Below are 26386 nucleotides of genomic sequence, written 5' to 3' on the forward strand. Positions count from 1 at the left end.
TTGGGTAATGAGGGGTGATTTTTCGGTATGTGAGGGTATTGTTGTGCAACCTAGCTAGGTTGTAAGCTTGTTTGAGTGATTTTGGCTCGAACATTTTTACTAGGTTCTTGATTTCTATCTCCAAGCCTCCTAGGAAGAACACCAAGGCCTGCTTCTCTGAGATTTGTGCTCTATTCCATAGCATATCAAAGTCCCTGATATAACCTTCCAAGTCTCCTTCCTGCTTGTGCTCAGTGAGTTCTTCTAAGGGGTCCTTTTGACCTCCAAATCGACAGCACAATGCATCCACATATTCTGCCCATGTAACCTCATGTCCTTCTAGGTTTCTGGTATAATTCTGATGCCAGTAAAGTGCCAAGCCATCCAAATAATATGAAGCTAGTTTCAGTTTGTCAGTCTCAGGAATTTCTTCTAAGTCGAAATACTGGTTGCATTTGTACAACCATTTATGCACTTCTTCCCCTTCAAAAGAAGGGAAATCTCGCCGGGGTCTGCGTGACCTGTAGGTAGGTGGTCCTTCTCCTGTCCAATCTTGGTTGCTGGCCGGAGCAGGGTGTTGGGGCATTCGAACATGCTGGGAGGAACTTGCTTCACCCGCCAAGGTTTGCAGGGTTTGTTTAATAGAGATTTGTTGATTTGCCATTTCCTTCATCATGGCTTTCAGCTGGGCTAGGTCATCTGACTGAGCGTGCAACTTGACTTCTATTCCATTGACTCTTTGATTAGCAGCTTCCAAAGAATCATCCATTCTTCTTACATCTTGGGATCTAGTTTCTGGTGCCATTTGTTGAATCCAAAGATGATGGCTCTGATACCAATTTGCTGCAGGTTAACTGGAAGCCTTGAATTAAGCAAGGGAAGAACGAAGGGGAAAGAGGTTTGAGAAGGGAGAAGAAGGTTATCACGTCCAGAACGTGTTGAGAGAAAGAGAGAACAGGGAATAGAGTTTGAGAATTCTGTTGTAAAATTTCCACACCTTTCTGTTACAATGATTAGGGAATTTAAAGACAATATTGTAAATGCCAGCGTGGCATCACTACGTGGCTGTACCAGCTGGCCTACTAGAATATAAAATGAAGCTGCACAAAAACGCAGCCGTTTGGTTCCATTTATTTAAAAATCAAAATCCTGTTTCACTTTCCCCTTTGCTCGTTTGTGCCTTCTTTCCTTCTGTTCGTGACACATTGATTGACTGATTCCTTCAACACACTAATTACAATTTATAGAAATGTAAAACCTGTATAATTCACAACACTCTAGAGCATATATACCACAGATCTTGCCCTAGATGAGCTGCATCATCCAAAGTTTAAGCCCTAAAAACAACATACCAAAAATCAAAATCCGGAAAACAAACAAAAAAGGAAAGAACTTCAAACTGATCCTCTAAGGATTCAATTTTCCCTATGCTTTTCACACTTGAAATCTTAATCAAAAAATTTAAAACCAATTTAGAAGCACTGCAAACACATGAAAAAAAAAACTGGGAATCAGTGCTTCAAGACTCAACCTTGAAGGTCCTACTAACACAAGCTGATGGACTTTTCCTCTGTATTCTCTAATGTAGAGTGCTTGGGCACCCACCAGACCCTTAAACTCTTGTCAAGGCCACCACTGTAAAGCAAGAACCCACCACCAACAATATTAGGTGATGCTTGTAGACACTTGACAGGCCCTTCATGGCCATTTATGACCCCGACCTTGGAAAGCTTACCAAAAGCCTCTCTCTTCCATATACCAATATTCTTATCAGCTGATCCACTAAACAAAAACTCCCCCGCTAGACAAATGCACAAAACAGCCATTTGATGTGCTTTCGTCTCAGACACCATCTTCCAACTCACAAAATCATAACTCCCTTCCCACCCCATCACAAACCCATCTGATCCTCCTCCATAAACCCACTTTCCATCATCTGAAACAATCACTGAATTAAGCGAAACATCTTTATGACCCTCCAAAATCCCCTTCAAAGAATGTGAACTCTTTCCCTCTTTCCCCCAAGCCTTTATTTTCCCATCTGCAGATGCTGAATAAACTATCCCTTTACAAGCCACCAATCCATTTATAGCATCATCATGAGCCTTAATTGACTCCAAACACTTCAAATCTGATATCCTCCAAACCTTAAGAGTCTTGTCCCAAGAACCAGAATAAACTAACCCATTATAAACAGCTAAACAAGAAATACTGTCAGCATGTTCAATCCATAATTTCTTATGATGCCTCCTAGTTTGCACATAATTACTTTGCTTCATAAACTTTCCTAAATAATCCTTTGTAGTAGGAAGTGTATCAACAAGCCTAAACACGTTTTCAGACCTCCTTGACACCTTCCATACTCTAATTCTACTATCTTGATGAGCAGTAAAAACCTTATTGCCAACAGAAACTAATGCCTTAACAGAACCATCACCTTGACCAAACTTTGTAAACAACCTCAAATCAGGCTGTTGCCAAACTATAATATCCTTGCCTTGAGAAGCACTTAGAATGAATTCCCCACATAAGGCCAAGCAAGAAACTGGTCCAACATGATCTGATAAAACAGCCAAAGGCCTATATGAATAAGCCCCAGATAGAGATTTGCTTGGATAATCATACTTGACATCTTGAAGCTCAAAACGAAATGATATTGCCGGGCTATCTTCACTGGCTTCACTGCTGCAAATACTGCTGCTGCTGCTAGTACTACTCATGCCAATAGTACTTGTAGCTGCTGCAAATAATAATGGAGTTGAAGGAGTTGTGATTTCTGACACAAGAAGATCCATTGAAGCGACCGTAAACCAGTCTGGAATCTTGTTTCTTGGTCTGAAAAAAGGTTTTTCTTGTCTTTGAGAGAGAAAGAGAGAGGAGCGGAGAGAGGAGCGGAGAGAGACACGGATTTCTTGACGGAAAGCTAAAGAATTTGGTGAGAGAGTATTTAAATGGTATAAGAAGGAGGTCCAACGGCTACTTTGAAAACGTTAGTTTGATCCTGAAAAAGTAAGCTAGGGACCTCCATTTTTTTAACTCTCTTTTATTTAATGGAGGATTGAGCTTAGCTGTTATGGGCCTTGGGGCTTTTATTAATTTCATTTTTTAAGCAATCATGACAATGATGTGAAATCTCTGTTCACTAGACACAAAATTCTTGTATCATAGTTATAAACTCCTCCTAATCTCCCCAATTAACTCGATAATTTACTGAATCTGTCATGCTGAAACAACATAAAGAAACAATGCTGTTTTGGTAAAAAAAAAAAAAAATTAACTCGTAAGCTCATGAAAAGACTCAACTCAACATGTAGAATCATCTAAATTTAACCAAGTTAACTTGTAAGATACTTTAACATCTTGTCTGGATTGATGGGTCACTCGATCGACCCAGCAATCTAGTTTCTAGTATGAATTAGAGAGTCAAAATTAGCGTGGGATGTGAGCAACTAATGAAGTCTACGCAGCTTCCAAGAAAGGTCAAGCAGGGAGACAAGACCACCATGGTCCATGCTTTTCTACCAGAAACACAAGAGCTCAGACATTCTTCCTCGAAACCTGATACACCAAATCTTTGTTTTGAGCATCAAAAGGTTGCCTAATATTCTTCCAAGCAGAAAAAGAATGTTATTCTTTTCTTTCCAGAATCCCTTTTGCCCTAAACAAGTCCTAAAACCTCCCAACAAAATTCCTGATGTGGTGCCTATCTTGGTTAAGTAAGATTTAGTGGAGCACTAATCGTCATTACATCACATGATTCACACGAATCACATTCTTGGTTCTTGATACACAGAAATTATTAGAGAGAGAAGTTCTAAAAGCTCACCTAAAGCTTCAAGTTCAATTAATCACAAGGGGAACCACTAGCTTCGATTATTGACACCACTATAACTATTTTTTATTAATATATTACTAACCTTGTTTATTGCATCCAAATTTTAAATTACTTCCAAAGCTAAAAGTGGCCGGTCATTAGATGTAATGAGAAAACCACATGCATTTCCTCCCTTTCGTTATCTTTCAATGTTATTATTACTTATATTAAACTTGATTGACTCGGCAAATCAGATTTAAGATCCAGATAACTTGTTTAATGCCTAATTTGAATGTCAAAAAAAACTTATTCAATTAGACTCGGTTAACTCGAGACCGGTCTAACTTGCCCGCTATCGAAGTTGAGTGTCAAAAAAAACTTAATTAGTTGGACTCAATTGACTAGGAAATTGGTCCTCCAGGGCCAGGACGGGTGTTAAAAAACTAATATAGTTAGTCTCTATTGACTTGAAACCCGGTTTACCCATCGCTTGGCCTAGGCTGGGTGTAAAAAAAAACTGACCCAGTTAAACCCAATTGACTGGGGATCTGGTCGACCTGCTCCTTGGCTCAGGCCGAGTGTCAAAAGAAATTTACCAAGATTGACCCTATCAACCCATCAAATCAACCCGTGACCCGGTTGAAATCCAGGTTGATTTTTATTTTTATTCAAAAACACGTGATTTTAAACTTTTTTAATAAAAAATAATTATTGACCGACCCATCCTTCTGAATAACTATGATTATTATACTCCTGAACTTATAATGAATGAATGTGTTTGTGTTTCCCATCAAATTATTAAGAGAAGTTGCCAGGAAAAGCATGGAATTATTCTACAAACAAGTAAGGTTAAAAAAACTGGACTGAATTTACAATGCTAATTCTGTGTTCAAACATATATTAATCCTTCAAAAAAGGTTGGTAGACTTTGAGTATACCTTTGAACAATTTCTGAAGACTTTGGTAGCATGTTTTTTGATTTCCAATATGCTGTGCTTTTATTTTTAATGGTGTCAAGGCACGAGGCACCCCTTTGGTAGCAGACATAGAATGGTCTTAGGACAAGTAGTCTCAAACCCCAAACTGGGTAGGTATTCTCAATTTTGTTGTCAAACAAATTCTTGTGTCAATTTCCCCCCTTGACTTTCAGAAATTTTCAATTAGATCTTTCGATCGGTACTTGGTCGTCGATTTCCTTGAATTTTATCCCCACCCACCCACCCACCCCACCCCACCCCTTGTTTTGTTGTCGATTTCCTTGAATTTTATTCCCTCCCCCTGTTTTGTTGTGAGAAACGACATTGTTTTATAGGGAACCTTAGCTTAAAGAAAACTAATAGAAGGACCCAGTGGAAAAACCCGAATTGTTTAGGGATAAAATTGATACAAAAAATTGTTTGGGAAAAAAATGATATAATCCCAATAAATGGAGGGGTGTTTTTGAAGTTTGTCCTTGATTTATATATATATATATATATATATATATATATATATATATATATATATATATATATATATATATATAAATCAAGGACAAACTTCAAAAACACCCCTCCATTTAGAGGAATTGCTTTGAAGGCATGTGAAGCTGCAATGCATTAGCAGAAGCCGTCCAATGATAACAATTGTTCACTCAACTGCAACAGGTTTGGTCATTAGACATGGTTACAGAGTGACAGATGTTTCAGCTATGGAGAAAGTAGGATTTTCTGCTGCATTAATTTGGAGGAACCTTATTGTAAGCCTTAATTAAACAAGCTTTCTGATCCGTGTGTTACAAGAACATTACCTGAAAGAAAGCACATATATTTGTTTTGTTTCCTTCATGTAGTAAGTACATTGCATGAAAGTACATAGTATCCATGAATCCTCAATTGGATCCTTCTGTTAACAAATGTGCCAAAGCCTTTCCTCAACTGGGTTCCCAGCCTATAGATGAAGGTAGGAGTGTTTTCGATGGAAGGATCAAACTGGGGATTCCTAGACAAATTGGGGAACCTAATTCAGAAAAAGGGTTACAGATTGGGGCTAATTTGAGGTAATCCCTAGAATGAAAGAAAATTTCACATTCAATCTTGATTGTTTTACTGTTATTACTTGAAGGAAGCTCCATAACACATTAGCATTCACCAGCCAGTAGTTGGCAAACTGGATTTCATTTACCAACATTTACTCCCTTTAAATAGTCAAACCCTAGCTGACTTTAAGTAAAAGATTGGTATTAAGTTTGCCATGACATGGAGTTTTCATGATATTCTCCTTTAGAACAAATGCATTTACTAAACCAAAACCACATTTAATCCTCCAATTTGGAAAAGAGAAGAGGAGGGAATAGAGACAGGGCCTCTGGTAGCCCAAACCGACAGTGCCAAACCCAAAGACATTCTTCCACATAGATTCTCATGTTTCTTGAGCATTCATGAAGTTTTACCTTGTGTTACAAAGAAAAACTCTAACCTGAAACCTTCTGAAAGTAGAGGCATGAGTACTTCTTGAAAGTTGAAATATTTTCAACAAATTGGCAATACTGGAAAATGAGTGATTATTGATATCATAACTAGGATGCAAGTCATTACCATCCTACAAAATTGCAGATATAAAACTTCGGACATTAAATAAATATCAACAAAAATGATGGTAACTTCTTAAAAAGCTGAGTCGATATTACTTTGCGAAACTACAGAAGCATATGCTTACAAGGCCCTAAGAAGCACATGTTTGCAGTGACAATATACAAAGGCAGACCTTAGTGGCATTCTCTCCCCCCATGTGTACTGATGCACAGATACACTGACCAAGAAAATATATCTTACAGAGTGGAGGAATTTCTGGACTTTTGCCTTTTATCATCCTGAGAGGAAGGAGGTAACGAAGGAGATGAGAATGCTGCATGGTAAGAAGAGGACGCAAGCTGCGCCAGCGCTGGAACAGCACCACCTGTAGCATTTCCAATGTTAAGAATCTCAAAAGGCACTGTTACCCAAAACTAACAGAATCAATAGCAAGTAACTGATTTTCCCCTTTGGGCCAGGTCCATACAGTTTAATCGTATAGTATTGATAGACTGAGCAATATGCCAAAATAAACACCAAACTACCATTCAATCCACTCACAAAATTAATGCCTGCTCAGAACATTGAGACATGATAAAAGTACATGTGCTTGAGCAGCTACCGACACACTGTTGCAAAGCAATAAGCAAAATTTTACTTTTACTAATCCAATAGAACAGCATCAAGACTAGCTATCGCAACTGGATCCCAAGAAAATGGGCTAAAGCGTCCAATGTCCATGAGAATGAAGTTCAAATGCTATCGAGTACAGGATATTGGGAACCACAGTTTCAAAATTTTATTTATTTTTGGCTTCTTACTGAAGAGAACCAGAGAATAAGTTGAAGTTTGAAAAATGCATTAGCCTGCAATTCACATGCAGGTAACCAGCCAACCATTTTTGTTCTCTTGCAGGTGGACTGCCACCTCAAAAGACAGACAGCCTCAGCCTCTACTCACTATAGATCTTTAGTGATTAAATTAGTAGCTATGCAAGGAAATTCTAAAGAACAGAGTCCCAGAAGGATACTTCCTCTTTCACCCCTTTGGAGATCATCGCACATCCCATAACAGTCTAAGGATATTTCTTATAGTCATGGCCATTTACAGAACAAGTCCCATGGATATAAAACACGATGTTCATTATGACATTCATTTAATTGAATGCCAGTAAAATAATGAATCATCCCACAAGAAAATTTAAAGATAGTATTGCTGACCTGCCAATCCCGCACAAGCTGAAGAGAATACTATTACAGGAGGTGCCTGCATGCACACAAAGACTTTGATTAGTAAACTAAAAACTGTTCAACAAGAAACTATATTGGACAAAGAACATGATTTTACAGAAGTTTCTGCATACATGGAAAACATATTAAGGTGATTGAGCACTCTAGGAGCCAAGAAGTTAGAAATGAATTCCCTGCTGAATATACATATAGAGAGACCAAGAAAAACCCTTTAATTTTTCTGGAAGTGTTTTCAAGGTTTAAGAGTCAAAGCATAATCAAATAGCCTCAAGACATGATTGCTTGAGAGGCCCTCTGTTTGTCGCCATCCTAGAATGATTATTCACTATACCAGGTCAAGTGCTCCCTCTCACATTCATGCAAATGCAATTATAGCCAGTACAAGGGGATCCAAAATGAAGGAGAAAGGAGGGAGCACTGCCTTGAGTATAGTGAATAATTTCTTTGCATTCTTTAGACAAAGCATATGCTTATCTCAAGGTTTTTTTTATTACAACCACTGGGCTTTAGCTTCATGGAATGGAATGAAAATTGAATACATTAAAACATTCTTCATTAATTGGGAGAGTATATATGAAAAGAATAGCAGGTACCACTTTATCAAGTTGCCAAAAAATTCCATCCAATGTTTTCTTTTCTTTTCTTGGCATTGAGACTTTAGTTACGTTACTAAATTTTCTTTCTGCTATCTGAATATTAGATTTCCTTTAATTAGTTAGGGAGATCCAACAATGCATTGAAAATATATCATATCTTGTATTATGTAGGCATAATTATGCCTATATATGCATATATATATATATATATATATATATATCATAAGTTTCATATTTTCATTGTTGTCACTAATATATATAATATTTACTAAAAAAATTCAAAATGGGTTAGAGAGGTGAAAACATTAAAGGCATTCGAGAAACTTACACCAATAAAGAAATGGAGCCACATTGGTCCTTTTACCCATCTCCGGACTACTGGCATCACTGCATCGACAGATATATTCATCAAAAAGGAAGGAAAAGAGAACAACTACCAGTTGTTGCATAATTTTATTAACAAAAAAAGGTTCCTTGCGGTCCAAGCCATGAAGTTAGAAAATAGCTACCATAAAGTAACTGTGATACATAATGAAAAGCAATGCAGGTAAGAAGTGAAGAAAGATATAACAAATATCTTTGTAAGTTACACACATATTTGTGCAGGATGTGTGCACCAATCACATTTTTATTTGGTCAGAAAACCATATGGAAAAAAGAATTGTCGAACATTTATAATCTGAAATGGTATAAAGAAAAGCAATTTGCAATGAAATTACAATCTATGAACTAAAGTTCAAACAATAAAAAGGCTTGTCGACTGAAGCAATTTGGAGCTCTCTTTCTTCCCCAGAGCTGGCCTTTCTACCCGCATGATGATTCAAGATATAAAACACAGTATTCATGGAAAGTATATAATGAATGCAGATTGGCAACAAGCAAGGCAGATGCTAAATTGCAACTAGCAGGTCCTTTTTTTCCAGTATTCAGTGCCAAGCATTGCCTTTCTGGTATGTGGGCCACTTCCAGAATCACACTTGTATCTTTCATTTGCATTGTTGTTCTAGATGGAAAACACAGACTTGATGAGTTCAGCAAGATGATACTCCATTGCTTTAGTTTGACAATGGTTTTATGGTTTATGAAGATCCCACTCTACCAATTTATAATGGCACTCCACTAATAGTGAAATAAATGTTTTTGGATATTCGCTGAAGTTTAGTGCTGTTATAAGTTGATGGATTGCCATCATCAATGCCCTGGTTTTGTTTTCTTTCTAGTTTTTATTTCTCTCCCTCCTTTTCTTCTTCTGTTACTCCTTATAAACATTAATGGACAACTTGGTGAAAAAAAATATAAGGAAAAATGTGTGCCAAAGACTAAATAAAAGACAACAAGCCATATAATAGCTGAACATCATACACAATAAGAATTTAATAATAAGAGCAGAAAGATGGTCAGATAATATCAATTATCAACTTAACCAAATCAACAACAGATAGCAAAGAGTGCAAGAAACAGAAACCCATACCATGGTTGAATCCATAAAATGCACTTGTTGTACCACCAACAGCAGAGCCAATCTAAACCAAAACAGCAAAAAGAAAATATAAGCCCCACCCTCTATCGTTTAGAAGAAACTCCTGTAGCATAAACTCAATAACAGTTAGTGTGCCACTACAAGCAATCCCGTCAAATACATGAAAGTAGTGATTGGTTACTGATCCCATAACCCAATTCCATTACCTCAGAAAAATCAATCAAACTTTCAAAACTAAAAAAGGGAACAGTCAATATGTGACATAAAGCAACCTCGTTTACACAAATAAACCTAAAGTGCTACTATATGTACTTCCAAATTATACTCCCACATTTTAATCCTAGACATGCCACCCACAAGTCCAATAATATTTGAGTGCAGGGTAGGCACGACAGATAGAAGGATCATCTGATTACATGCTCTCTTTTACAGTGCCCACAATTACCTAAAATCTGAAGACAGGAAAAATCATAAAAAGTATTTACCATGGAAAAGCTATCTCTGATTAGAGGTCGAACAGTCCATTGACTAGTTTCCTGCAATCAGAAAAAAAAAATTGAAAAAAAAACCAGACAAGAGTAGATTAATATTTTATATTTCAAGGTATCAATGAATTATGCAATGAAACATAGATTCAAAATTATGCATTATACAATATTGAGCTGTGGAAGAGGGTACCATCTCTTTGGTCAGAGGGCCAGCACAGTGATGGCATCGCAAACTACTTTGAGGATTTGACTTCGATTCTGACATTGATAATCTTTACATAAACGCACCAAATTTAAACGGTTTGGCTTTCAATCTGCCACAGATAAGCAAACAACAACTCAACATACACAACCAAAGTACAACAATCCATCATATTAACAGAAAATTCCAATCACCCCGAAAAACATTATCCTCTTTTAGAACTAAAAAAATATGAATTTCTACTTAAGTAGGTTTTTCTTAAATGTGCAATATCCTCTTTTAGAACAAAAAAAAAATATGAATTTCTAAAACTACTTAAGTGGGTTTTTCTTAAATGTGCAAAAAAGACCTCTCAAAACTCAAGATTGTGAAAAACTCAGTTTGCAACCTTAAAAACAAGTATTAGCCAAAAACCCTACAAAAGTATCAAACTTTAGCATACAATACACCAAACTTAACTATCTACATGTACATTACACTATATGGCATTCCCGAGAGGCTGAAAAAGATAATCATCAATGAAACAGCAGCAGAAACCAATAACTATCTATATATACATTACACTATTGGGGGTTTTGATAAATTCTCGATTAAACATGCCTAATTAGGTTAGATCGTGGTAAAAACGTTTCCTGGAAACCCTCAATTTTATCGATTGAACAGCCTAAAACCAATATTCAAAGTCTCGATCGAAAAATAATTGTTACCTGCGTTATTGAGTTCCAGGCAAAAGAGAGGGAATCTACACGAGATAAGAACACAGGAAATATGGAAATCAGAGAAAGCAGATGATCTGTTGATTTATTTTTCAGTTCTTCGTTTTAGTTGAGAAACACAAGAGAGAGAGTCTCGAGTGATCGGGAGGAAGAGAAAGAGCGTGTGAGGTGATTTAGTTTTCTTGCATGATATTATATATAAGAGGGCACTTTAGTCATTGTATTATTTTATTTTATTTTTATCCCATTACCAAAAATGTAATTTATAAAAATACTGAGAAAAAATAAAATTCAGATAAAATTTTATTGGAAACTAACATAAAAAAAATTGAGAAATCTAAATTGTTTAGGATAAAATTGATATAAGAAATTGTTTAGAATAAATAAATATCACCGAGAATAAAGATTTGAGAATAACATTTTTGTTTTTTACTAAGGATTTTTTTATATATATTTATATATTATTTTAATATAATATTATCAAAAATAATTTTAAAAAATAAAAAATATTATTTTTATATACTTCAAAACAAAAATCATTTTGAAAAAATTATGCTACTCCGATTCCAAACACGTATGGCTATGGACGGTGGCAAGAAAGAACCTTAACAATACTCACAAAGAAGGCACTCTTGTTCATTTGTTATTACAAGATTTGTTCAGATTTTTACATGGAAAGCTAAAATGAAATTGCATGAGAGGAAAGACACGAAAACGGCACAGCCTTGCATTTACAGAGGCAACGAGAAGAAAGTCTTCTGACTACTCAATGTTAGTGATGTTGCTACAAATGCAACTCTGGAACGATCGAGTATTTCCTTCAGCGAGGCTGGTGGATGTTTAGTGCAGTGCGCTTGCCAGAAACGCAGTGCAGTGGCTTCGTTTGGTACTTTGTCGGGGTTCTTGGAGATCTGGGATTTCTGTCCTTGGGAGATTTTGGCACGTTTAGGTCATTCAGCAAAGCTTTCACATCCACTAGGAGACCTGTTTTTCACAACAAAATTACAATTACTCTTCCTGAACGCCATAATAGTGCTTGGAGGATGATGATATACAGCTTCAGAAAATGAAAAGGTGGTTTGTTCCATCGCTATTGATACGAAGATCAAGTTTAACTACCGAAAAGAGCAGTGATTAACTTCAAAGTGATTGAAGTTCAATCTCCTGATTCATCATGTTATACATGTTGTAGCTAGTACTCGAATCGTGCATTAAGAACACAAATGCTATTACTATGCATCAAACCCTCCATTTTCGAAATTGAAGACAACAAACACAAAACCAATACAATCTGAAATCATACAACCTAAATCCAATCCAATTTTGAGAAGAAAAAGGTCGTAGTAAGAGATATTACCATTTAGAGGCTTCATTTCAACTTTGGGATCGGTAGCACTGAAGTCAGTTTTCTCTTCAGCTTCAGCCAACATGACCATCTCCTCAAATTGAGCTTCCAAGTTAGAAAACTCCTCAACACCAACATCCAAATCCTCCGGCAGCAAATCCGTAAGGTCATCATCAGCACCAGCACTTCCATCAAAACTCCCCTCCGGATGCTGACTCAACCAGAAGTCCCTGAACCAAGTCGAAGTTTTCACGAGCTCCCACCATTCCGGTGAGAAATCCTCCACTTGTCGATATACATTAGGAATAAAGAGAGGTGCATTGGGATTCAATGTCGATCTTCCAGAAACCAAAGTTGCCATTTCACCACTTTTTCGCGAATCAATCCAGTCACAACACCAGTTAATTTTCCTAAAATAACAACCAAGAATCAATCTTTATCAACAAACTTCACCAATAATCACTTAGAAACCAATACTCAGTCAAATCTAAACACCTCCTTAACAAAGATCATGAATCCAAGACTCAATGGAACTACAAGAGCACCTCACAGATCATCACAAATCACAAAACAAAAGAAACCCAAAAACAAAAACTTCAAGACACACAAAAAGATCAAGAAAAATCCAAACCCCAGAACAAAAAATCCATCTATATCATCACCAAAACTATAAAGCAATGAACTTTAAACCTCTCATCAACAATTCAACCAAAAAGAAAAGAAAAAACTCAAAATCTACATAAGCAAAGCAATCAGATCATTATCATTTCCTTACCTTCCGATCCAAAAAGAACTTGAATGTGTCCTGTGGCAAAGAGAACGGTTTACTGACACAGAATCTAGTAGAAATTATTGCCGTTAATGGATACAAGAGGGAATCTTGACAATAAGAAAAATATATATTGCCGAGCCTGGTCGGTTTGGTTTCAGAACCTGAGGTTTGGGTTTTTAAAGCGAAGACAGCGGTAAATCGGTGATTAAATGGAACGTGGTGGGTGATTAGGAATTTGGGCTGTGGATAAAGGATGATGACTAGATCTTTCGTTTGGGAAACAAGAACGACGGTGGAGAGGGTTTGGTGGGCATCGGACGGTTGATTTGCGGCTACTGGGGAAGATATTTTTGTTTTTTTATTTAAATTTGAAGTTCATCATGTGAAAGAATTATTTTTAAAGGGGTTGAATGTAATTTTCTTCTTGTTTCCATCTCTATCCTATAAATATTTATAATGTAGAAAAGAGATAAATATGAAAAACAATTCAAAAAATATATTTTTTTTAATGGGTGAGAGAATTGCTTATAAAAAGGACGCATGTAATTTTTTTTTCTTTTTTATATTTATCTCTATCGAGTACTTATAACTTAAATACTATACAATTTTTTAATAATTATCTTAGGAACAATTGTTAAATTCCAAAAATTATCTAAATATCGAGTTAATTTTTAGGTTATTTGAATTAATTCAAATTATTGTTTTTTAAATAGTAATAGCATTTTTTTATATATTTTTTAGATAAGTTTACCTTGATTATTTAAACTATTAAAAATTTGATCGAGTTAACTGAATTTTATTAAATGAATATATTGTTTGGTTAAACTAAAATTTAACATAGATTAAACTATGAATCCTAAATTTTAAATTATAATTATTGGTGTGGGTATATACATAAAATCTAACAATTGTTGCATTTAATTATTTATTTCAAGAGGTTCAAACTTCAAACACGTTTTGGGAGGAGAAGTCATTAGGCCATACTCTTCAAGTTGATTTTACTTAATTTACTTACGAAAAGATTTCAACTATTTGATTTATAGAATTTACTTGTGAAAATCACCAATTCAACGTGATGGACTATAATTTAACATATTTTTTTAAATAATTTGTTTTTATCCATGCCTATTTTTTACCACAGTCTGGACCTCAAAGAGGATCCAAAAACAAGCCTGTACCTAAGTCTCGTAGCCTGGGCAAGCACCAGACCTACTAGTTTGACTCATATATTAATTTAGAGTAAAAGAAAATAAAAAAAAATTAAATATTTTTAAAATATAAAAACAAACTTTAATATATATATATATTCTTTTGAGAATAAATTCAATATTTAGGATTGGAGAGAAAGGGCTTAATTATAATTTTGTCCCTCTTCTGTTTATGTAAGGTACATGAGTGATTAATATTAATTTCCATCAACAAACACATTAATTAAATAGCAATTAAAATAGCTAACTTATTCTAAAATAAATAATTAAAATAGCTAATTTACGTTCTTGTCGTAGGGATGGAAAGATGAAACTAGACAAGTAAAATAGAAATATTTATATATTTCATTGCTTCATCATATTATAACAAGAGTTTTTATCTCCTGATCATACAACTTGAGCTACTAATATTTATTTTAATTTTATGAGTAACTCTTGAAGCCATAGCTTTGCATACATATGCCCGATCGATATTCTCTCCTCATGGAACTGTGTAGCCTGCAATGAATCAAAAAAATAAATATAAATAAGAAATGCAGAAGTTAGCAATGACTAACGTGAAAGAGAGAAAGAAAGTCGTACTATAGTAATAACAACTGATCCAGCAATCAACCCGGCTCAAGATGAAGATCGGGTTGATGAACTGACTCGAATCAACTTAAATTTTAAATTTTTTTAAAAAATTCAAAATAATATCATTTTAATTTAAAAAAAATCAAGTTTTTTCATTGATTTGACTTGAGATATGTCTTGAGTTGATGGGTCACCGGGTCGACACAAACTGTATCGAGTCTTATATATAACACTGAGTAACACTACTACTTACTTCCACATTTCATGCCATGGTCAAGTGGTTTGCCGCAAGAGGCAGCAACATGAACAACTTTTCCCATGTCAACGACAGCTTCAATCTCCCCAGTGATGTATTTACACACACATGGGATATCAACAGACTTGATCACGCTGCAACATTCTTGAGATGGGTCCTTTTGTGGCCCAGCCCTTTGAACAAACCTTGCACATTGAGTTATTAGCCCTTGTAAGTCACCTTGGCATCCTTGGCCACGGGCTACATGGTCACTGGAAATGAGTATTCCAGTCATGGCAAAAAAAGCCAAGACCATCATGGAGTTGATGTTCATGATTGCCATCGCTTAATTTAATTTACTCTCTCTAGCTACCTCTCTGGCTGTTGTGATTTTCTGAGTATGAACATGGTGGGATTGGCATGGCTGGTTTATATAGAGATTTTGAGGAAGGGGGTTAGGGTCGTCAGTTTCTTGATTTGCATGGATTTTGTGACTCAATTTGGTCCCATTTGAGCATATATTATACGTTACTCTCTTTGTTTGGTAATCCTGAAACGAGTTGCATGTGAAACACTTTGAATTTTTTACTGGAGTAAAGGGAAATTGAGGACTTTGCTCGTTTATTTTGGGTGCTGCTTGTGGTGTGAGCCCATGCGTTATTTTTGAAACTCGTAACAGATTTCATTTTTCTTGTGAATGAAAACGTTCATTGAGCAAAGAAGTCATCCCATCTTTACAAGTTTTCTGCAATTTGCATTGAATGATCTGGACAATCCGAGCAATCAATTTTACTTTTGTATAATTTTTGCTTCGTGAGCTCTTTTCTTTTGTTTCTTCCATAGCTTTTTTTTTTTTTTTAAGGGTTAACGAAAGGTATAAACAGCCTCAAACTATATAAAGGGAGTAACTCTCTTCTTTACACATAATTATGCTATATATAGTAATTAAATTCGATATTTTGATTGAGTGTATCGACTCGATAATCTAGTAAATCAGATGATTGGAGTCAGATTTCTTATCAAATACATATTCAAATTCGAGTCAGATTTCTTATCAAATATTTTTTAATATTAAGTCGTTAAAATCTGGATAACCTGACAATTATAAACAAGACTTCAAATTCGACGTTGCCCACCACCGACTTTCTAACATTTCTGATGATTATCATACGCAGGGGCGGAGCTGGGATTAGTTAATAGGGAGGGCAAAACTTAAGATATAATTTATTATTAGAAAATTTATTTATTTATTTATTTAAAATAAAATAATACTATATTATTTTATATATAAACACTAAATAATAAAAAAAATCTAAAAAATGTTGCAAATCGAAAAAAAAGGTGAAGCTAAAAAGAAAAACAAAATTGAAGAACAGGAGGAAGGAAACAACCATATAGCCACCGTCTCCCTTTCACCCTAATCATAGGCAATAAATTATTCAGCAACCATTTTGATCGATGCTCGTTCTTCCCACCTTGGCATTCATAGCTTTGGAAGAAAAGGATGCCTTGAATTATTTTTCCTGTGCTATGTTCGAGCTCGGTCAACGAATTAAATGGAAAAAGGTTGATCCATTCATCACTTATAACTTGACGGGTTTTAAATTAAATTAAAAAAAAATTAACTTAGTCAAACCACTAGATTTTCAGCGACCCGGTTGAGTTAGATAAGCCCTCTCCAGTTCAAACCATGCTGGATCAACATCAATAAATTTTTTTTAAGCAAGATAAAAAAATAAAATAAACAATTTTAATAAAAATTAATTGATTGATGTTAATTCATTAACATGTGAATTGACTTGATGATATGGTAATTAACTCAAATGCCTTTTCAAGTTGATTTTTAGACCAGGTCTTGTAATTATGGTTTCAATAATTATAAAATACTCTAAATTAAGTGTATGAAAAAATTCTTATATTTTTTTTCTATGTTAGAATTTATTCTAATTATATGGAAAGTAAATTGATTTACAAATTGAACTAATTTTTAAAAAAATCAACTGTTTTGAAATTAATTAGAACTTAAGATTGTGTGAATATTTTCAAGTTTAATAGGCGATGATCAGGCAAAGCCAAAAAAAAAAATGTTTAAGGCTCAAAAGGACCCAAAGCACTCGAATGATCACACTCCATTAACAAGTCTGTATATCCAAATCAAGCACAGTCCACACATATCAAGGCATCTTCAATAACAAAATCCATTTGAAAAATAGTAGCTCAATACATCAACTTGAATATTTTATCGATCTTCCTCGTTAATTATTCAATACATCAACTTGAATGTTTATTCTAGTCCAGTAATTAGTAGCTCATAGCCATAACTTGGGACTTGGGAGTGTAGATGTCACCACTTTCATGGAATGGTGAAGCCTGCAATAAATCATGGAAAAATAGTCAGCAATTGCAGTGCATTCATAATGAAGATCCCAACTAAGATAAATAAATATCATTATTAATCAAGTAAAAATCTTGATCATGAAATAAAGTTATTAAATACGATCAGGATATAATCTAAAACCCAAGTTACGAGATGAACAAAGTGACTCGAGTTGATATGAATCAATAAAAAATAATGTTATTTTAATATTTTTTTAAAAAAATATATTATTTTTTAAAACTCGATTCAAGTTAAAATCTAGTCAGCGAGTTAAGAACTACCTATCCAAACAAAATTTAATAACAGTGAAATTTATCCGAGTGAGTTTTTTACGAAAACAAGAGCAACTTACTTCCACATTTGGTGCCATGTGCGAGTGGTATGCCACAATATTGAGCAACATGGGCCACTTTTGCCATATTAATGACAGCTTCAATGTCGTTAGTGACTTGCTTACACACACAAGGGACATCGAGAGTCTTGATTGTATTGCAACAGTCGGGAGATGGGTCTGTCTGTGGCCCTTGTATCTGAACATACTTGGAACATTGTGTAATTAAACCTTGGAAGTCACCATGGCATTCTTGGCCAAGGGCTACATTGTTGCTCGGAATCAGAATTCCGATCACTGCAAGAATGGCTAGGATCATAAAGTAGTGGACATTCGAGATAGCCATAATTCTCTTCTCCCTCTCCGGTACTCTTGGTTGTTGTTTGAGTGTGAGCAGGGTGGTAAGCATGGCTTGTTTATATAGGGTTTTGAGGGTGGGTGTGTTTTATGCATGCTCAAGGTTGGTTCATAATTTGGCAGATAATATGCTTTTGCTGTTGAAATGCCTAACATGTGAAACACTTCAAGATTCAAACATTCGAGGGATTCAAGGGACAAGTAAGGATTTTGCTTGCTTTGTTTTAGCTAGTTGTTGAGGTGGACCATATGGTGTGAGTCTAGGCTTTATAATTATTTTTTTATTTTTTTATATTAAAGATAAAGAGTATTCTCATATCAGCTTTCATATAACAAAATTCTTTTTTTCTTTCTTTCTGGTTCAATCTCACCTTCCTAACCAAGTTAATGTTGTGTTTTTTTATTAATTTTTTCCTCATTCTTCCCCCCCCCCCCTCTTTTTGTTTAGTTGTTTTTATTTTCAATGTAACTTTCTAATCAAAAAAATTTAGTTCTTCTATAATTTACTTTTTATTTAGATTTTTGCTCTCATTATTTTAATTATCATTTTTTATTTTAGATCCTTTTGTCTAGTTAATTTTTTTCCCCGTTATATATGTTCTTCAACTTTTATTGACTTACCCAATTTGTTTTATCCAATTTCATGCTTTCATTGTTTTTTTTTCAAGGTATTCTGATCTTTTTTTAAAAAAAATTTATCTACTTAATATCATTGTCTTTTCTTTTATCGTCTAGTTAAAATAAAATCAATTTATTAAGAAAATCAAGGCAATTCAAGAAACCAAGAAAATCAAGGAGAGGAATTTGCATAATAAAATTACTGTTGTTAGAGAATAATATAAATCATATCTTGAGACCTCACCTAACAGTTTAAACTATTGGATTGAGATGGTTCTTTAACATGGTATCAGAACCTTGATGACTAAGTGGTCATGAGTTTGAATCTCACCATCCTCATTTATTTGATAAAAAATTAAGCACAAGGTAGTATGAGCTTGTGCAAGTTTCAAACCCAAAGGGTTTTCACTTGAAAAAATGTGTTATAGAACAATATAAATCATATTTTGGGACTTCACCTAACAGCTTAAACTATTAGATTGAGATGGTTCTTTGACAGTTGCCACTATCAATTAATGTAGATTGATTTGTTTGTTATTTGTTTCCTTGCTTGTGAACAAATCAAGATTAATTATAGAAAGTAGAACAGGATTATGAAGCAATGATAACAATACAAAGAGCCGTAGTATTTGTTTTATGTACTGTAACAGTAAAAGAGAAGAGTTCTGTCATAATACAGAAGCTTTGCTTCAATTCTGTTTCAAGCATCGATATTTAAAATATAATTGAAATGATGGAGGTGATCATCCATCTTTTTAAACATAAAGAATTTGTTAAGTGATAAGCTCTTAAGTCAATACTCCCGTCTAAGAACATTTACAAATCCCCTTCATAAGAAATAAAAGTTCACAGCTACTGCAAATATTTTATAAACATATAACAGCAGTTGGTTGGAGAAGAAAAGCTTTTATTATAATGAAGAGATTTAAGTTTACAAACATGAGTGTTGATATACAGATTTACATCTATCTATTTTTGTCCTTTGGTGATGCGGAAGCTGTCTTGAACTTGTCTAGTATTTGAATTCACGAACTGCGAAAACAATGAATGATATGACTTAGATTGGCTGCGATACTAACTTTGTTCATGAAGTTGTGTATACTGACCTCTAAGTTTATGTCCTCCATTGTTGCATGCCCTCTTAGATACCCGAATTCAGAAATCCTTTCCAAACTCCAGCTTCCGGGCTGTCCACAGAAACATATATGCAGAGTTATTAAACTTGACCTGACGGGCCAACATGGTAACTCATCAATCCGGGTCGAGTTTTATTTCGAACTGTTTTGAGGTTGACTTGGTCAGACGACCCAGATGCGCAAGCCTCGGGTCGGGTCAGACCGATAACCATGGTTATATGCGGTTAACAAAGTAAGCATCTATTCAATTTAAAGTTGATATGGATTAAATGATCACGGATCAACTTACTTGTGAGAAATTGTCCAGACTGAAGCCAGCCATACCAATAACTGCTTGCATTGGGGCACTGAAATTGCTGTGGTCGTATGTGTCGATACCATTTCGATCTTTAGAAGGCATGGCCAGGCAATTGCTTTCATAAACAGAACATGTTCTCTCGTAATTGTGAACATGGCCGAAGAGAACCATATCAACCTGGTTCATGCCAACAGGGTTACTTATTCAGAGAGCAACAAGGAAATAAGCCTAATTTATATTCAACCTGTGAATGAAGCTAACCTTATACTGCACCAACAATGGTTCTACAGCCTTTGTAAATTTGTCGTCGGTGCTAAATCCATCAGTTGAGGAATACATTGGTCTGTGTCTGCATTTGATTTATAAAGGTCTTTCAAATTAAATCGATTGTCTCAAATCTATCAGAGAATGAAAATTAACATGACTCTATAACCTTCAGGAATGTAACATATATGATGCTAAATTCAGCTTACCCAGCAAAAATTAGCCAAGGAGTTTTCGATCGATCAACCGAAGACATGTCCTGATCCATCCATTTATACTGCAAGAGTCCACTATGTCAGTCACAAAAATACAAAAGAAAATTGAAGATCATGCAAGGTTAGTTCTGGCTTGACCTGCTCAGAATTTTCAGTCCAGTCATGCTCGGTTGAAATGACTGTAAAGTGAACAGGTCCTTGTTCTATAGAGTACCATGGTTTATCCTTTGCTGAGGTTGGCATTGGAAAATAGGTCTCATAAGCAACTCCACATTCTCCGCCCGAATCCGGAGTTATGTACACAGATCCAGAATTTATGTAATCTCTGAATACATTTGTGCAGTGATTAATCCCTATAAACATAATTCTGATACTGCAAAAAGAGGATTCAAATATTCAGGTGAAAGAGTAACCTCTCGTGGTTTCCGATTGCGGTCATGTAAGACACTTGAGAAGCCAGAGGACTTATAAGGTGAAGAAAAAAATCCCATTCAACTAAAAATCCTGTTGCATAACTTATATCTCCAATGTGGAAAATGGAGTCTACATTTCCGGATTCTGCCTCGTCTGTCATGGCTTTAATCACCGAGAGAGATCCTGGCTACATGATCATAAATTATGAATATTGGTCAGTACATTAATACCAACTTAGATAAACATCTTGATAAGCTTAAATTACTGAAGTAATAACCATTTTTGTACCTGAATGTAGTGTTCGGCAGAAGGATCAAGAGGAGCCTTCCCCATATCACCAAATGCAAGAAATCTTAGTTCGGCAGAACCGCCAGCAGGTGGAGTTCGAAACTGGATTTTATCACTCCAGCCAATTGAATCACTGTATGAGAAGAATAAAGGTCAATTCCTTACTGGGAGTTTTTTTTTTTTTTTTGACATTTTCAATAGTTTGTTACCTTCCATATCTGTAGGAGTATGCGGTTGAAGGTCTTAGTCCTGTCATGACTGCTGAATGAATGAATCCAGGGTCATGCCACCCAAAGTCCTTGGCAGGACTCGGAAGAACCGAAGCTGTAAATTTCATACAATCATCAGAAGATTAAAAATCATAACATAAATCGTTTATAAACCAAAACATACCAAAATAATAATAAGAATGAAGAACTCACTGCACATATCATCTTGTGAAAATGTTGTGATTGTTGATATCAGTGTTTTTCCATCCCCATACTGTACTTCTTGAGGTTCTTTACTCCCACTGACCCATGTTAATCTCATCTGTGACACATGGGAAGAAGCTTTGCAATTAAGACATGTAAGAAACATTTGTTTATGATACATGGTGTTAAAGAACTCCCTCAACTCAAATTTAAATGAATAAAGATGATAAGATTTGAATTTTTAACGGTATTAAAATTATGATTTAATATCAGAACCATTTCAATCTAAAAACTACTTCAACCGTGAGATGATAAAGTTGCAAGAATGACTCTAACGCATGACAGAGAAAGTAATGCAGGTGGCTCCTCGATCAAGTGAGGACAAGATCAGTGCAATTCTGACTATTGAGTTGAGGCCTAGTATCTGGGCAACATTAACAAGTATTACAGCCTTTAACGTACCGATGTTGCTGTGGAATCTGTGCTTGAAACATGTCCATGTAATGGCTGGTTTGGATTGGAAAACTTCATGGGGGCAGACCTTGTTAGAATGCAAGGTGTTTCAAAACCTCCAGCAAAGAACACGAATTCGATATCAGTCCTGATGTTGATGACATGGAATGATATTGTACCACTACAAGTTGTCACTTCACAAACAGTATTGTTGTATTTCTTGCATTCCTGCTTGTTGCACTTTAGATAGCTTGGATCATTGCTCACGTATTGTGCCTGCAATTTCGATGAATCAATATTTTTTATTATACAATAATTAAGATGCTGACATCCTACTCTTAATGTTGCGCAAAACTCATTTGTTTTGGATTGAAAAAATCCAAAACAATGTTGGCTGATTTTTATAACAATGTTGGCGTGTTCTACTCTACCTTGCACGTCTTCGGTTGCATGGCCTTCTCAAATTAAAGGCCAATATTTCCAATATGTGGCTAAGCATGGCTTAGGTATCTCTTTAATTCGGTTCCCTTAATGTTCAATGTAAAAATACATAGCAGCGAAATATACAGGTCAAAGGTTTGAAAAATTTTAGTGATGGTTTTTGAAGCTCTAGTATTTTCAATTTGAAGGTCAACATCGTGACAAAAGGGAGTTATGGAAAGAAAAATATAGGGGTTGTATATTGCAGTCTTGTGAAAAACTGTCAAAAAACCATCTCAACTCAATAGTTTAAGCTGTTAGGTGAGGTTTCAGAATATGATTTATATTATTCTCTAACACACCCCCTCAAGTGAAAACCCATTGGGCTTAAAACTTACATAGACCCATATTATCTTGTACTTAATTTTTATCAAATAAATGGGAGTGGTGAGATTCGAATTCGTGACCGCTTGGTCATCAAGACTCTGATACCATGTCAAAGAACCATTTCAACCCAAAAGCTTAAGCTATTAGTTGAGGTCTCATGATATGATTTATATTATTCTCTAACAAAAACATACAAGACATGTACTTCTAAAACAAAATTAATACTATAATATATAATTTGTGTACTCATAATTAAAGAGTTCTTGTTCGATGCTCCTCTTAGAGAAATCAGTCGAAGAGCACATACAAATTTTGTAGAGTTTTTTCTAGGAAAAAAAAAATTTTAAAAAAATATTTTGTTTATTTTATAGTAAATGATATTTTCGGCCTAGGTTACATATTAAGTATATAAAATAAAATGAAGAAAGAATGAAGAAAACTTTCTTAATTAGTCACCAACCCTATTTCCCGGGGTTAATAAAAGTATCTATTAAAAAAATATATAGATTAAAATCATGGTTTTTAAACTCGGATTTATTGCTCGATTAACTTGGAAATTCAAGATCCAAAACCTAAATTAAATTTTTAATTCAACCGAAACAAAAATATTAACACTATTAAAAATTGGATTGAGGAATATTAATAAAAAAATGTTTACCTAGTAACTTAATAACCTAGCTAGATTTCTTTTATAAAATATTCATCTTGTCGAATCCAACGACTATAATTAAAACCCTCACAATTGTGAACGTTGGTATGCATTAAATATTTAATTTTGTTTTTTTATTAAAAATTATTTTTTATATATGTTTTCGATTATTTTAATAAGCTGATTTTAAAAATAATTTTTAAAAAATAAAAAAATATTATTTTAATATATTTTAAAATAATAAATACTTTAAAAATCAATTATAACCGCAACAGACTTGTAAAGGCCGGAATAATTAGCTTGCGGAATATTTATTAAATGATACCAAAAATCATTAATTTGGTTAGGCAACAGTACCGTATTGGCCAAGTCACTATCCCATGAGCTGGGCTACTCTATTGCGTGGTGATTTTAAGTTTCTTGACGTGACATTATCGATCATTTTTGCTTTCAGTTTAGGATCATACGTACCACATATTTTTCTATTATAATAATAATATATAAAAAATAATATAAATGCCACATATTTTAGTCGATCGAACCTCAATATATATATACACACACACACGCACATATTTCATCTAAGTTATATGGATAATACTCGATTTATCTTCAAATAATTCCCTCGTAATTGACTTTCATATTCATTGGTGAAGTGAATAAAATATTTATAGTTTTACATTTTAATTATTTGATTATGGTAAAGATAGAAAGATAATCTATATGTTTTTATATGATTGAGGATTAATAGTTCACACACTAAATTAATTAATAAATCAGATATTTCACCTAATAATTTTTCCAAATTTAAGATAAAGTGACAAGTAAAATGATATTGCATGCACCAGTAGTAAAAAAAAAAAGATAATTTTTATTTTTATTAATTAATAGCTGGTTCTTCATGAAGCATCTCATTCTGCAACTTGTATAGCTCCATAAATTCAACAAAGATGGACGTTAATTCATATATAAACTGATAAATCCAATCACATCAGCACTAAATTGATTAAAAAACAAGATAATCATAATTAAAAAAAAGGGTTTTAATTAAGCTGATTATTGAATCAAAACATGGCATCAATATTACCTTCACAGGATAATGACAAAGTAGAGGGAGTTTACTAGTATCACCAGTCTGCACGTATTTAATTTTGTTCAAAGGACAACTTTTGACACTGCAAATGAATATTTAGAGCCAAGTAAACATCCATACCATCACACAGATACATACATGCATGCTTAAGAAATTGTTTCAATTAATGCATGTAGATATAATATTGTATACTACAGCATCTTACTTGGAATCAGAAGGTGATATCATGGCGACCCAGTCACCATCCGAAGGATGAAAAACTCCACTGACGGTAACATTGACATACTCATCGTCTGATAAAGGGCTGTTTTTTGAGCTAACATTGATTTGGAGGTAAGGGTTGGGGTCGGGACACTGAATTAAGTTTCTTCTATTTACTACTCGAAAACTCGATATTGCTGTATGGTTCTGGTGCTCAACAGTTGATCCAATGATCGACGGAGGCAGCAAGTATGAGGAAGAAAAGGGAATGAAGGCTAGCAAAACGAGGAAAGAATTTAGAACCGAAGAAGAAGAAGAAGAAGAAGAAGATGTTGAGGGTTTCATGGTGAAGGTTCGTGGTTAATTTCTAGGGAAAGAAATCCAGGCTGTGTGCCCTTTGTTGTTATACCTGGTGTGCCATTTGTAGCATTGGGATTTTGATATTGGTAAGAACGATGGGAGGAGTTGTGAGCTGTTTCTTTGATAACTAACAACAAGAGCTAGCTATCTCACCTATGATCGATGTGACTGTGAGGATGGGATCGAGAATTTATGGAGAGACACACATGGGGATATCGACATGAACAGGAATATTACATGCGAGATTTTCTGTTCCTTTACGAAATGTTGTTAGTTATATTGATGGCAAACGTGAGAAACGATGAGAGAGCATTCTAATCTCTGTAGACTTGGCTAAGGTCGCTAGCTATTAATTATGGCAGCTTCGTATAAATCATATTTTAACTTTCCTTCTCACCGTGATGTATGGAGATTATTTTATATTTTTCCTTTTCTTTTTCCTTTCATAGCTTCTAATTATATTATGATATTTCTTATAATTAATTAATTACACATTGATGTAACCAGCAGATATATTTAGAGAAATTCAATAACTTCCCTAAAGTTTAATATACTTATCTTAAGGTTTTTTTTTTATAATAATCGAGATATTATTGATGTAACCAGTTTATCATTAAGACTATGATAAACTAAAATTTAAAATATTAAGAAATGTACAAAATTATCAAAGAACTATCTTAACCCAAAAACTTAAGCTGGTAGGTGAGGTTTCAAAATATAATTTATATTTTTCTCTAACATACATCCTCAAGTGAAAGCTCTTTGGGTTTGAAACTTGTACATGCCTATATTATCTTGTGCTTAATTTTTATCAAATAAATAAAGATAGTGAGTTTCAAACTCGTAACCATTTGGTCATCAAGATTCTGATACCATATCAAAAAATCATCTCAAACCAAAAG

General features: G+C 34.5%; 6 protein-coding genes across 7 annotated transcripts; all 6 read right to left on the reverse strand.

Moving 5' to 3' along the window:
- Positions 1-1182: 1182 nt before the first annotated feature.
- On the reverse strand, positions 1183-3039 carry LOC7496020 (protein JINGUBANG). The gene is made up of 2 exons (XM_002297734.4): positions 1511-3039; positions 1183-1316 (listed from the first exon to the last, which is right to left on the reverse strand). The coding sequence occupies exon 1, from the start codon at positions 2772-2774 to the stop codon at positions 1524-1526; it is 1251 nt and encodes a 416-aa protein (XP_002297770.3). The 5' UTR covers positions 2775-3039; the 3' UTR covers positions 1183-1316; positions 1511-1523.
- A 3120-nt stretch (positions 3040-6159) lies between these two features.
- LOC7496019 (uncharacterized) lies at positions 6160-11376 on the reverse strand. Of its 2 annotated transcripts, none has more exons than XM_024603096.2 (8): positions 11069-11376; positions 10350-10431; positions 10157-10207; positions 9663-9714; positions 8520-8578; positions 7566-7611; positions 6607-6730; positions 6160-6373 (listed from the first exon to the last, which is right to left on the reverse strand). In XM_024603096.2, the coding sequence occupies exons 2-8, from the start codon at positions 10422-10424 to the stop codon at positions 6304-6306; spliced, it is 477 nt and encodes a 158-aa protein (XP_024458864.2). In that variant the 5' UTR covers positions 10425-10431; positions 11069-11376; the 3' UTR covers positions 6160-6303. The 2 variants fall into 2 exon arrangements, with proteins under 2 accessions (XP_024458864.2, XP_002297769.3); XM_002297733.4 differs by having other exon boundaries at positions 6189-6373; positions 10350-10473; positions 11069-11316.
- A 291-nt stretch (positions 11377-11667) lies between these two features.
- Positions 11668-13533, reverse strand: LOC7496018 (protein EARLY RESPONSIVE TO DEHYDRATION 15). The gene is made up of 3 exons (XM_002297732.4): positions 13198-13533; positions 12435-12832; positions 11668-12061 (listed from the first exon to the last, which is right to left on the reverse strand). The coding sequence occupies exons 2-3, from the start codon at positions 12781-12783 to the stop codon at positions 11898-11900; spliced, it is 513 nt and encodes a 170-aa protein (XP_002297768.1). The 5' UTR covers positions 12784-12832; positions 13198-13533; the 3' UTR covers positions 11668-11897.
- A 1183-nt stretch (positions 13534-14716) lies between these two features.
- Positions 14717-15588, reverse strand: LOC7496017 (uncharacterized). Its single transcript, XM_002297731.3, has 2 exons — positions 15229-15588; positions 14717-14900 (listed from the first exon to the last, which is right to left on the reverse strand). Exons 1-2 carry the CDS (start codon positions 15551-15553, stop codon positions 14884-14886), a joined length of 342 nt encoding a protein of 113 aa, XP_002297767.2. The 5' UTR covers positions 15554-15588; the 3' UTR covers positions 14717-14883.
- Positions 15589-17392: 1804 nt separating this feature from the next.
- On the reverse strand, positions 17393-18342 carry LOC7496016 (uncharacterized). Its single transcript, XM_002297730.4, has 2 exons — positions 17940-18342; positions 17393-17580 (listed from the first exon to the last, which is right to left on the reverse strand). Exons 1-2 carry the CDS (start codon positions 18325-18327, stop codon positions 17564-17566), a joined length of 405 nt encoding a protein of 134 aa, XP_002297766.1. The 5' UTR covers positions 18328-18342; the 3' UTR covers positions 17393-17563.
- Positions 18343-19783: 1441 nt separating this feature from the next.
- LOC18094330 (probable inactive purple acid phosphatase 27) lies at positions 19784-25760 on the reverse strand. The gene is made up of 13 exons (XM_006368531.3): positions 25129-25760; positions 24918-25005; positions 22384-22650; positions 21931-22039; positions 21718-21832; positions 21509-21641; positions 21220-21407; positions 20945-21131; positions 20801-20868; positions 20589-20676; positions 20319-20504; positions 20000-20080; positions 19784-19925 (listed from the first exon to the last, which is right to left on the reverse strand). The coding sequence occupies exons 1-13, from the start codon at positions 25467-25469 to the stop codon at positions 19863-19865; spliced, it is 1914 nt and encodes a 637-aa protein (XP_006368593.1). The 5' UTR covers positions 25470-25760; the 3' UTR covers positions 19784-19862.
- Between the last annotated feature and the right edge of the window lie 626 nt (positions 25761-26386).

The sequence above is a fragment of the Populus trichocarpa genome, chromosome 1, assembly GCF_000002775.5.
Source record: "Populus trichocarpa isolate Nisqually-1 chromosome 1, P.trichocarpa_v4.1, whole genome shotgun sequence".
NCBI lineage: Eukaryota > Viridiplantae > Streptophyta > Magnoliopsida > Malpighiales > Salicaceae > Populus > Populus trichocarpa.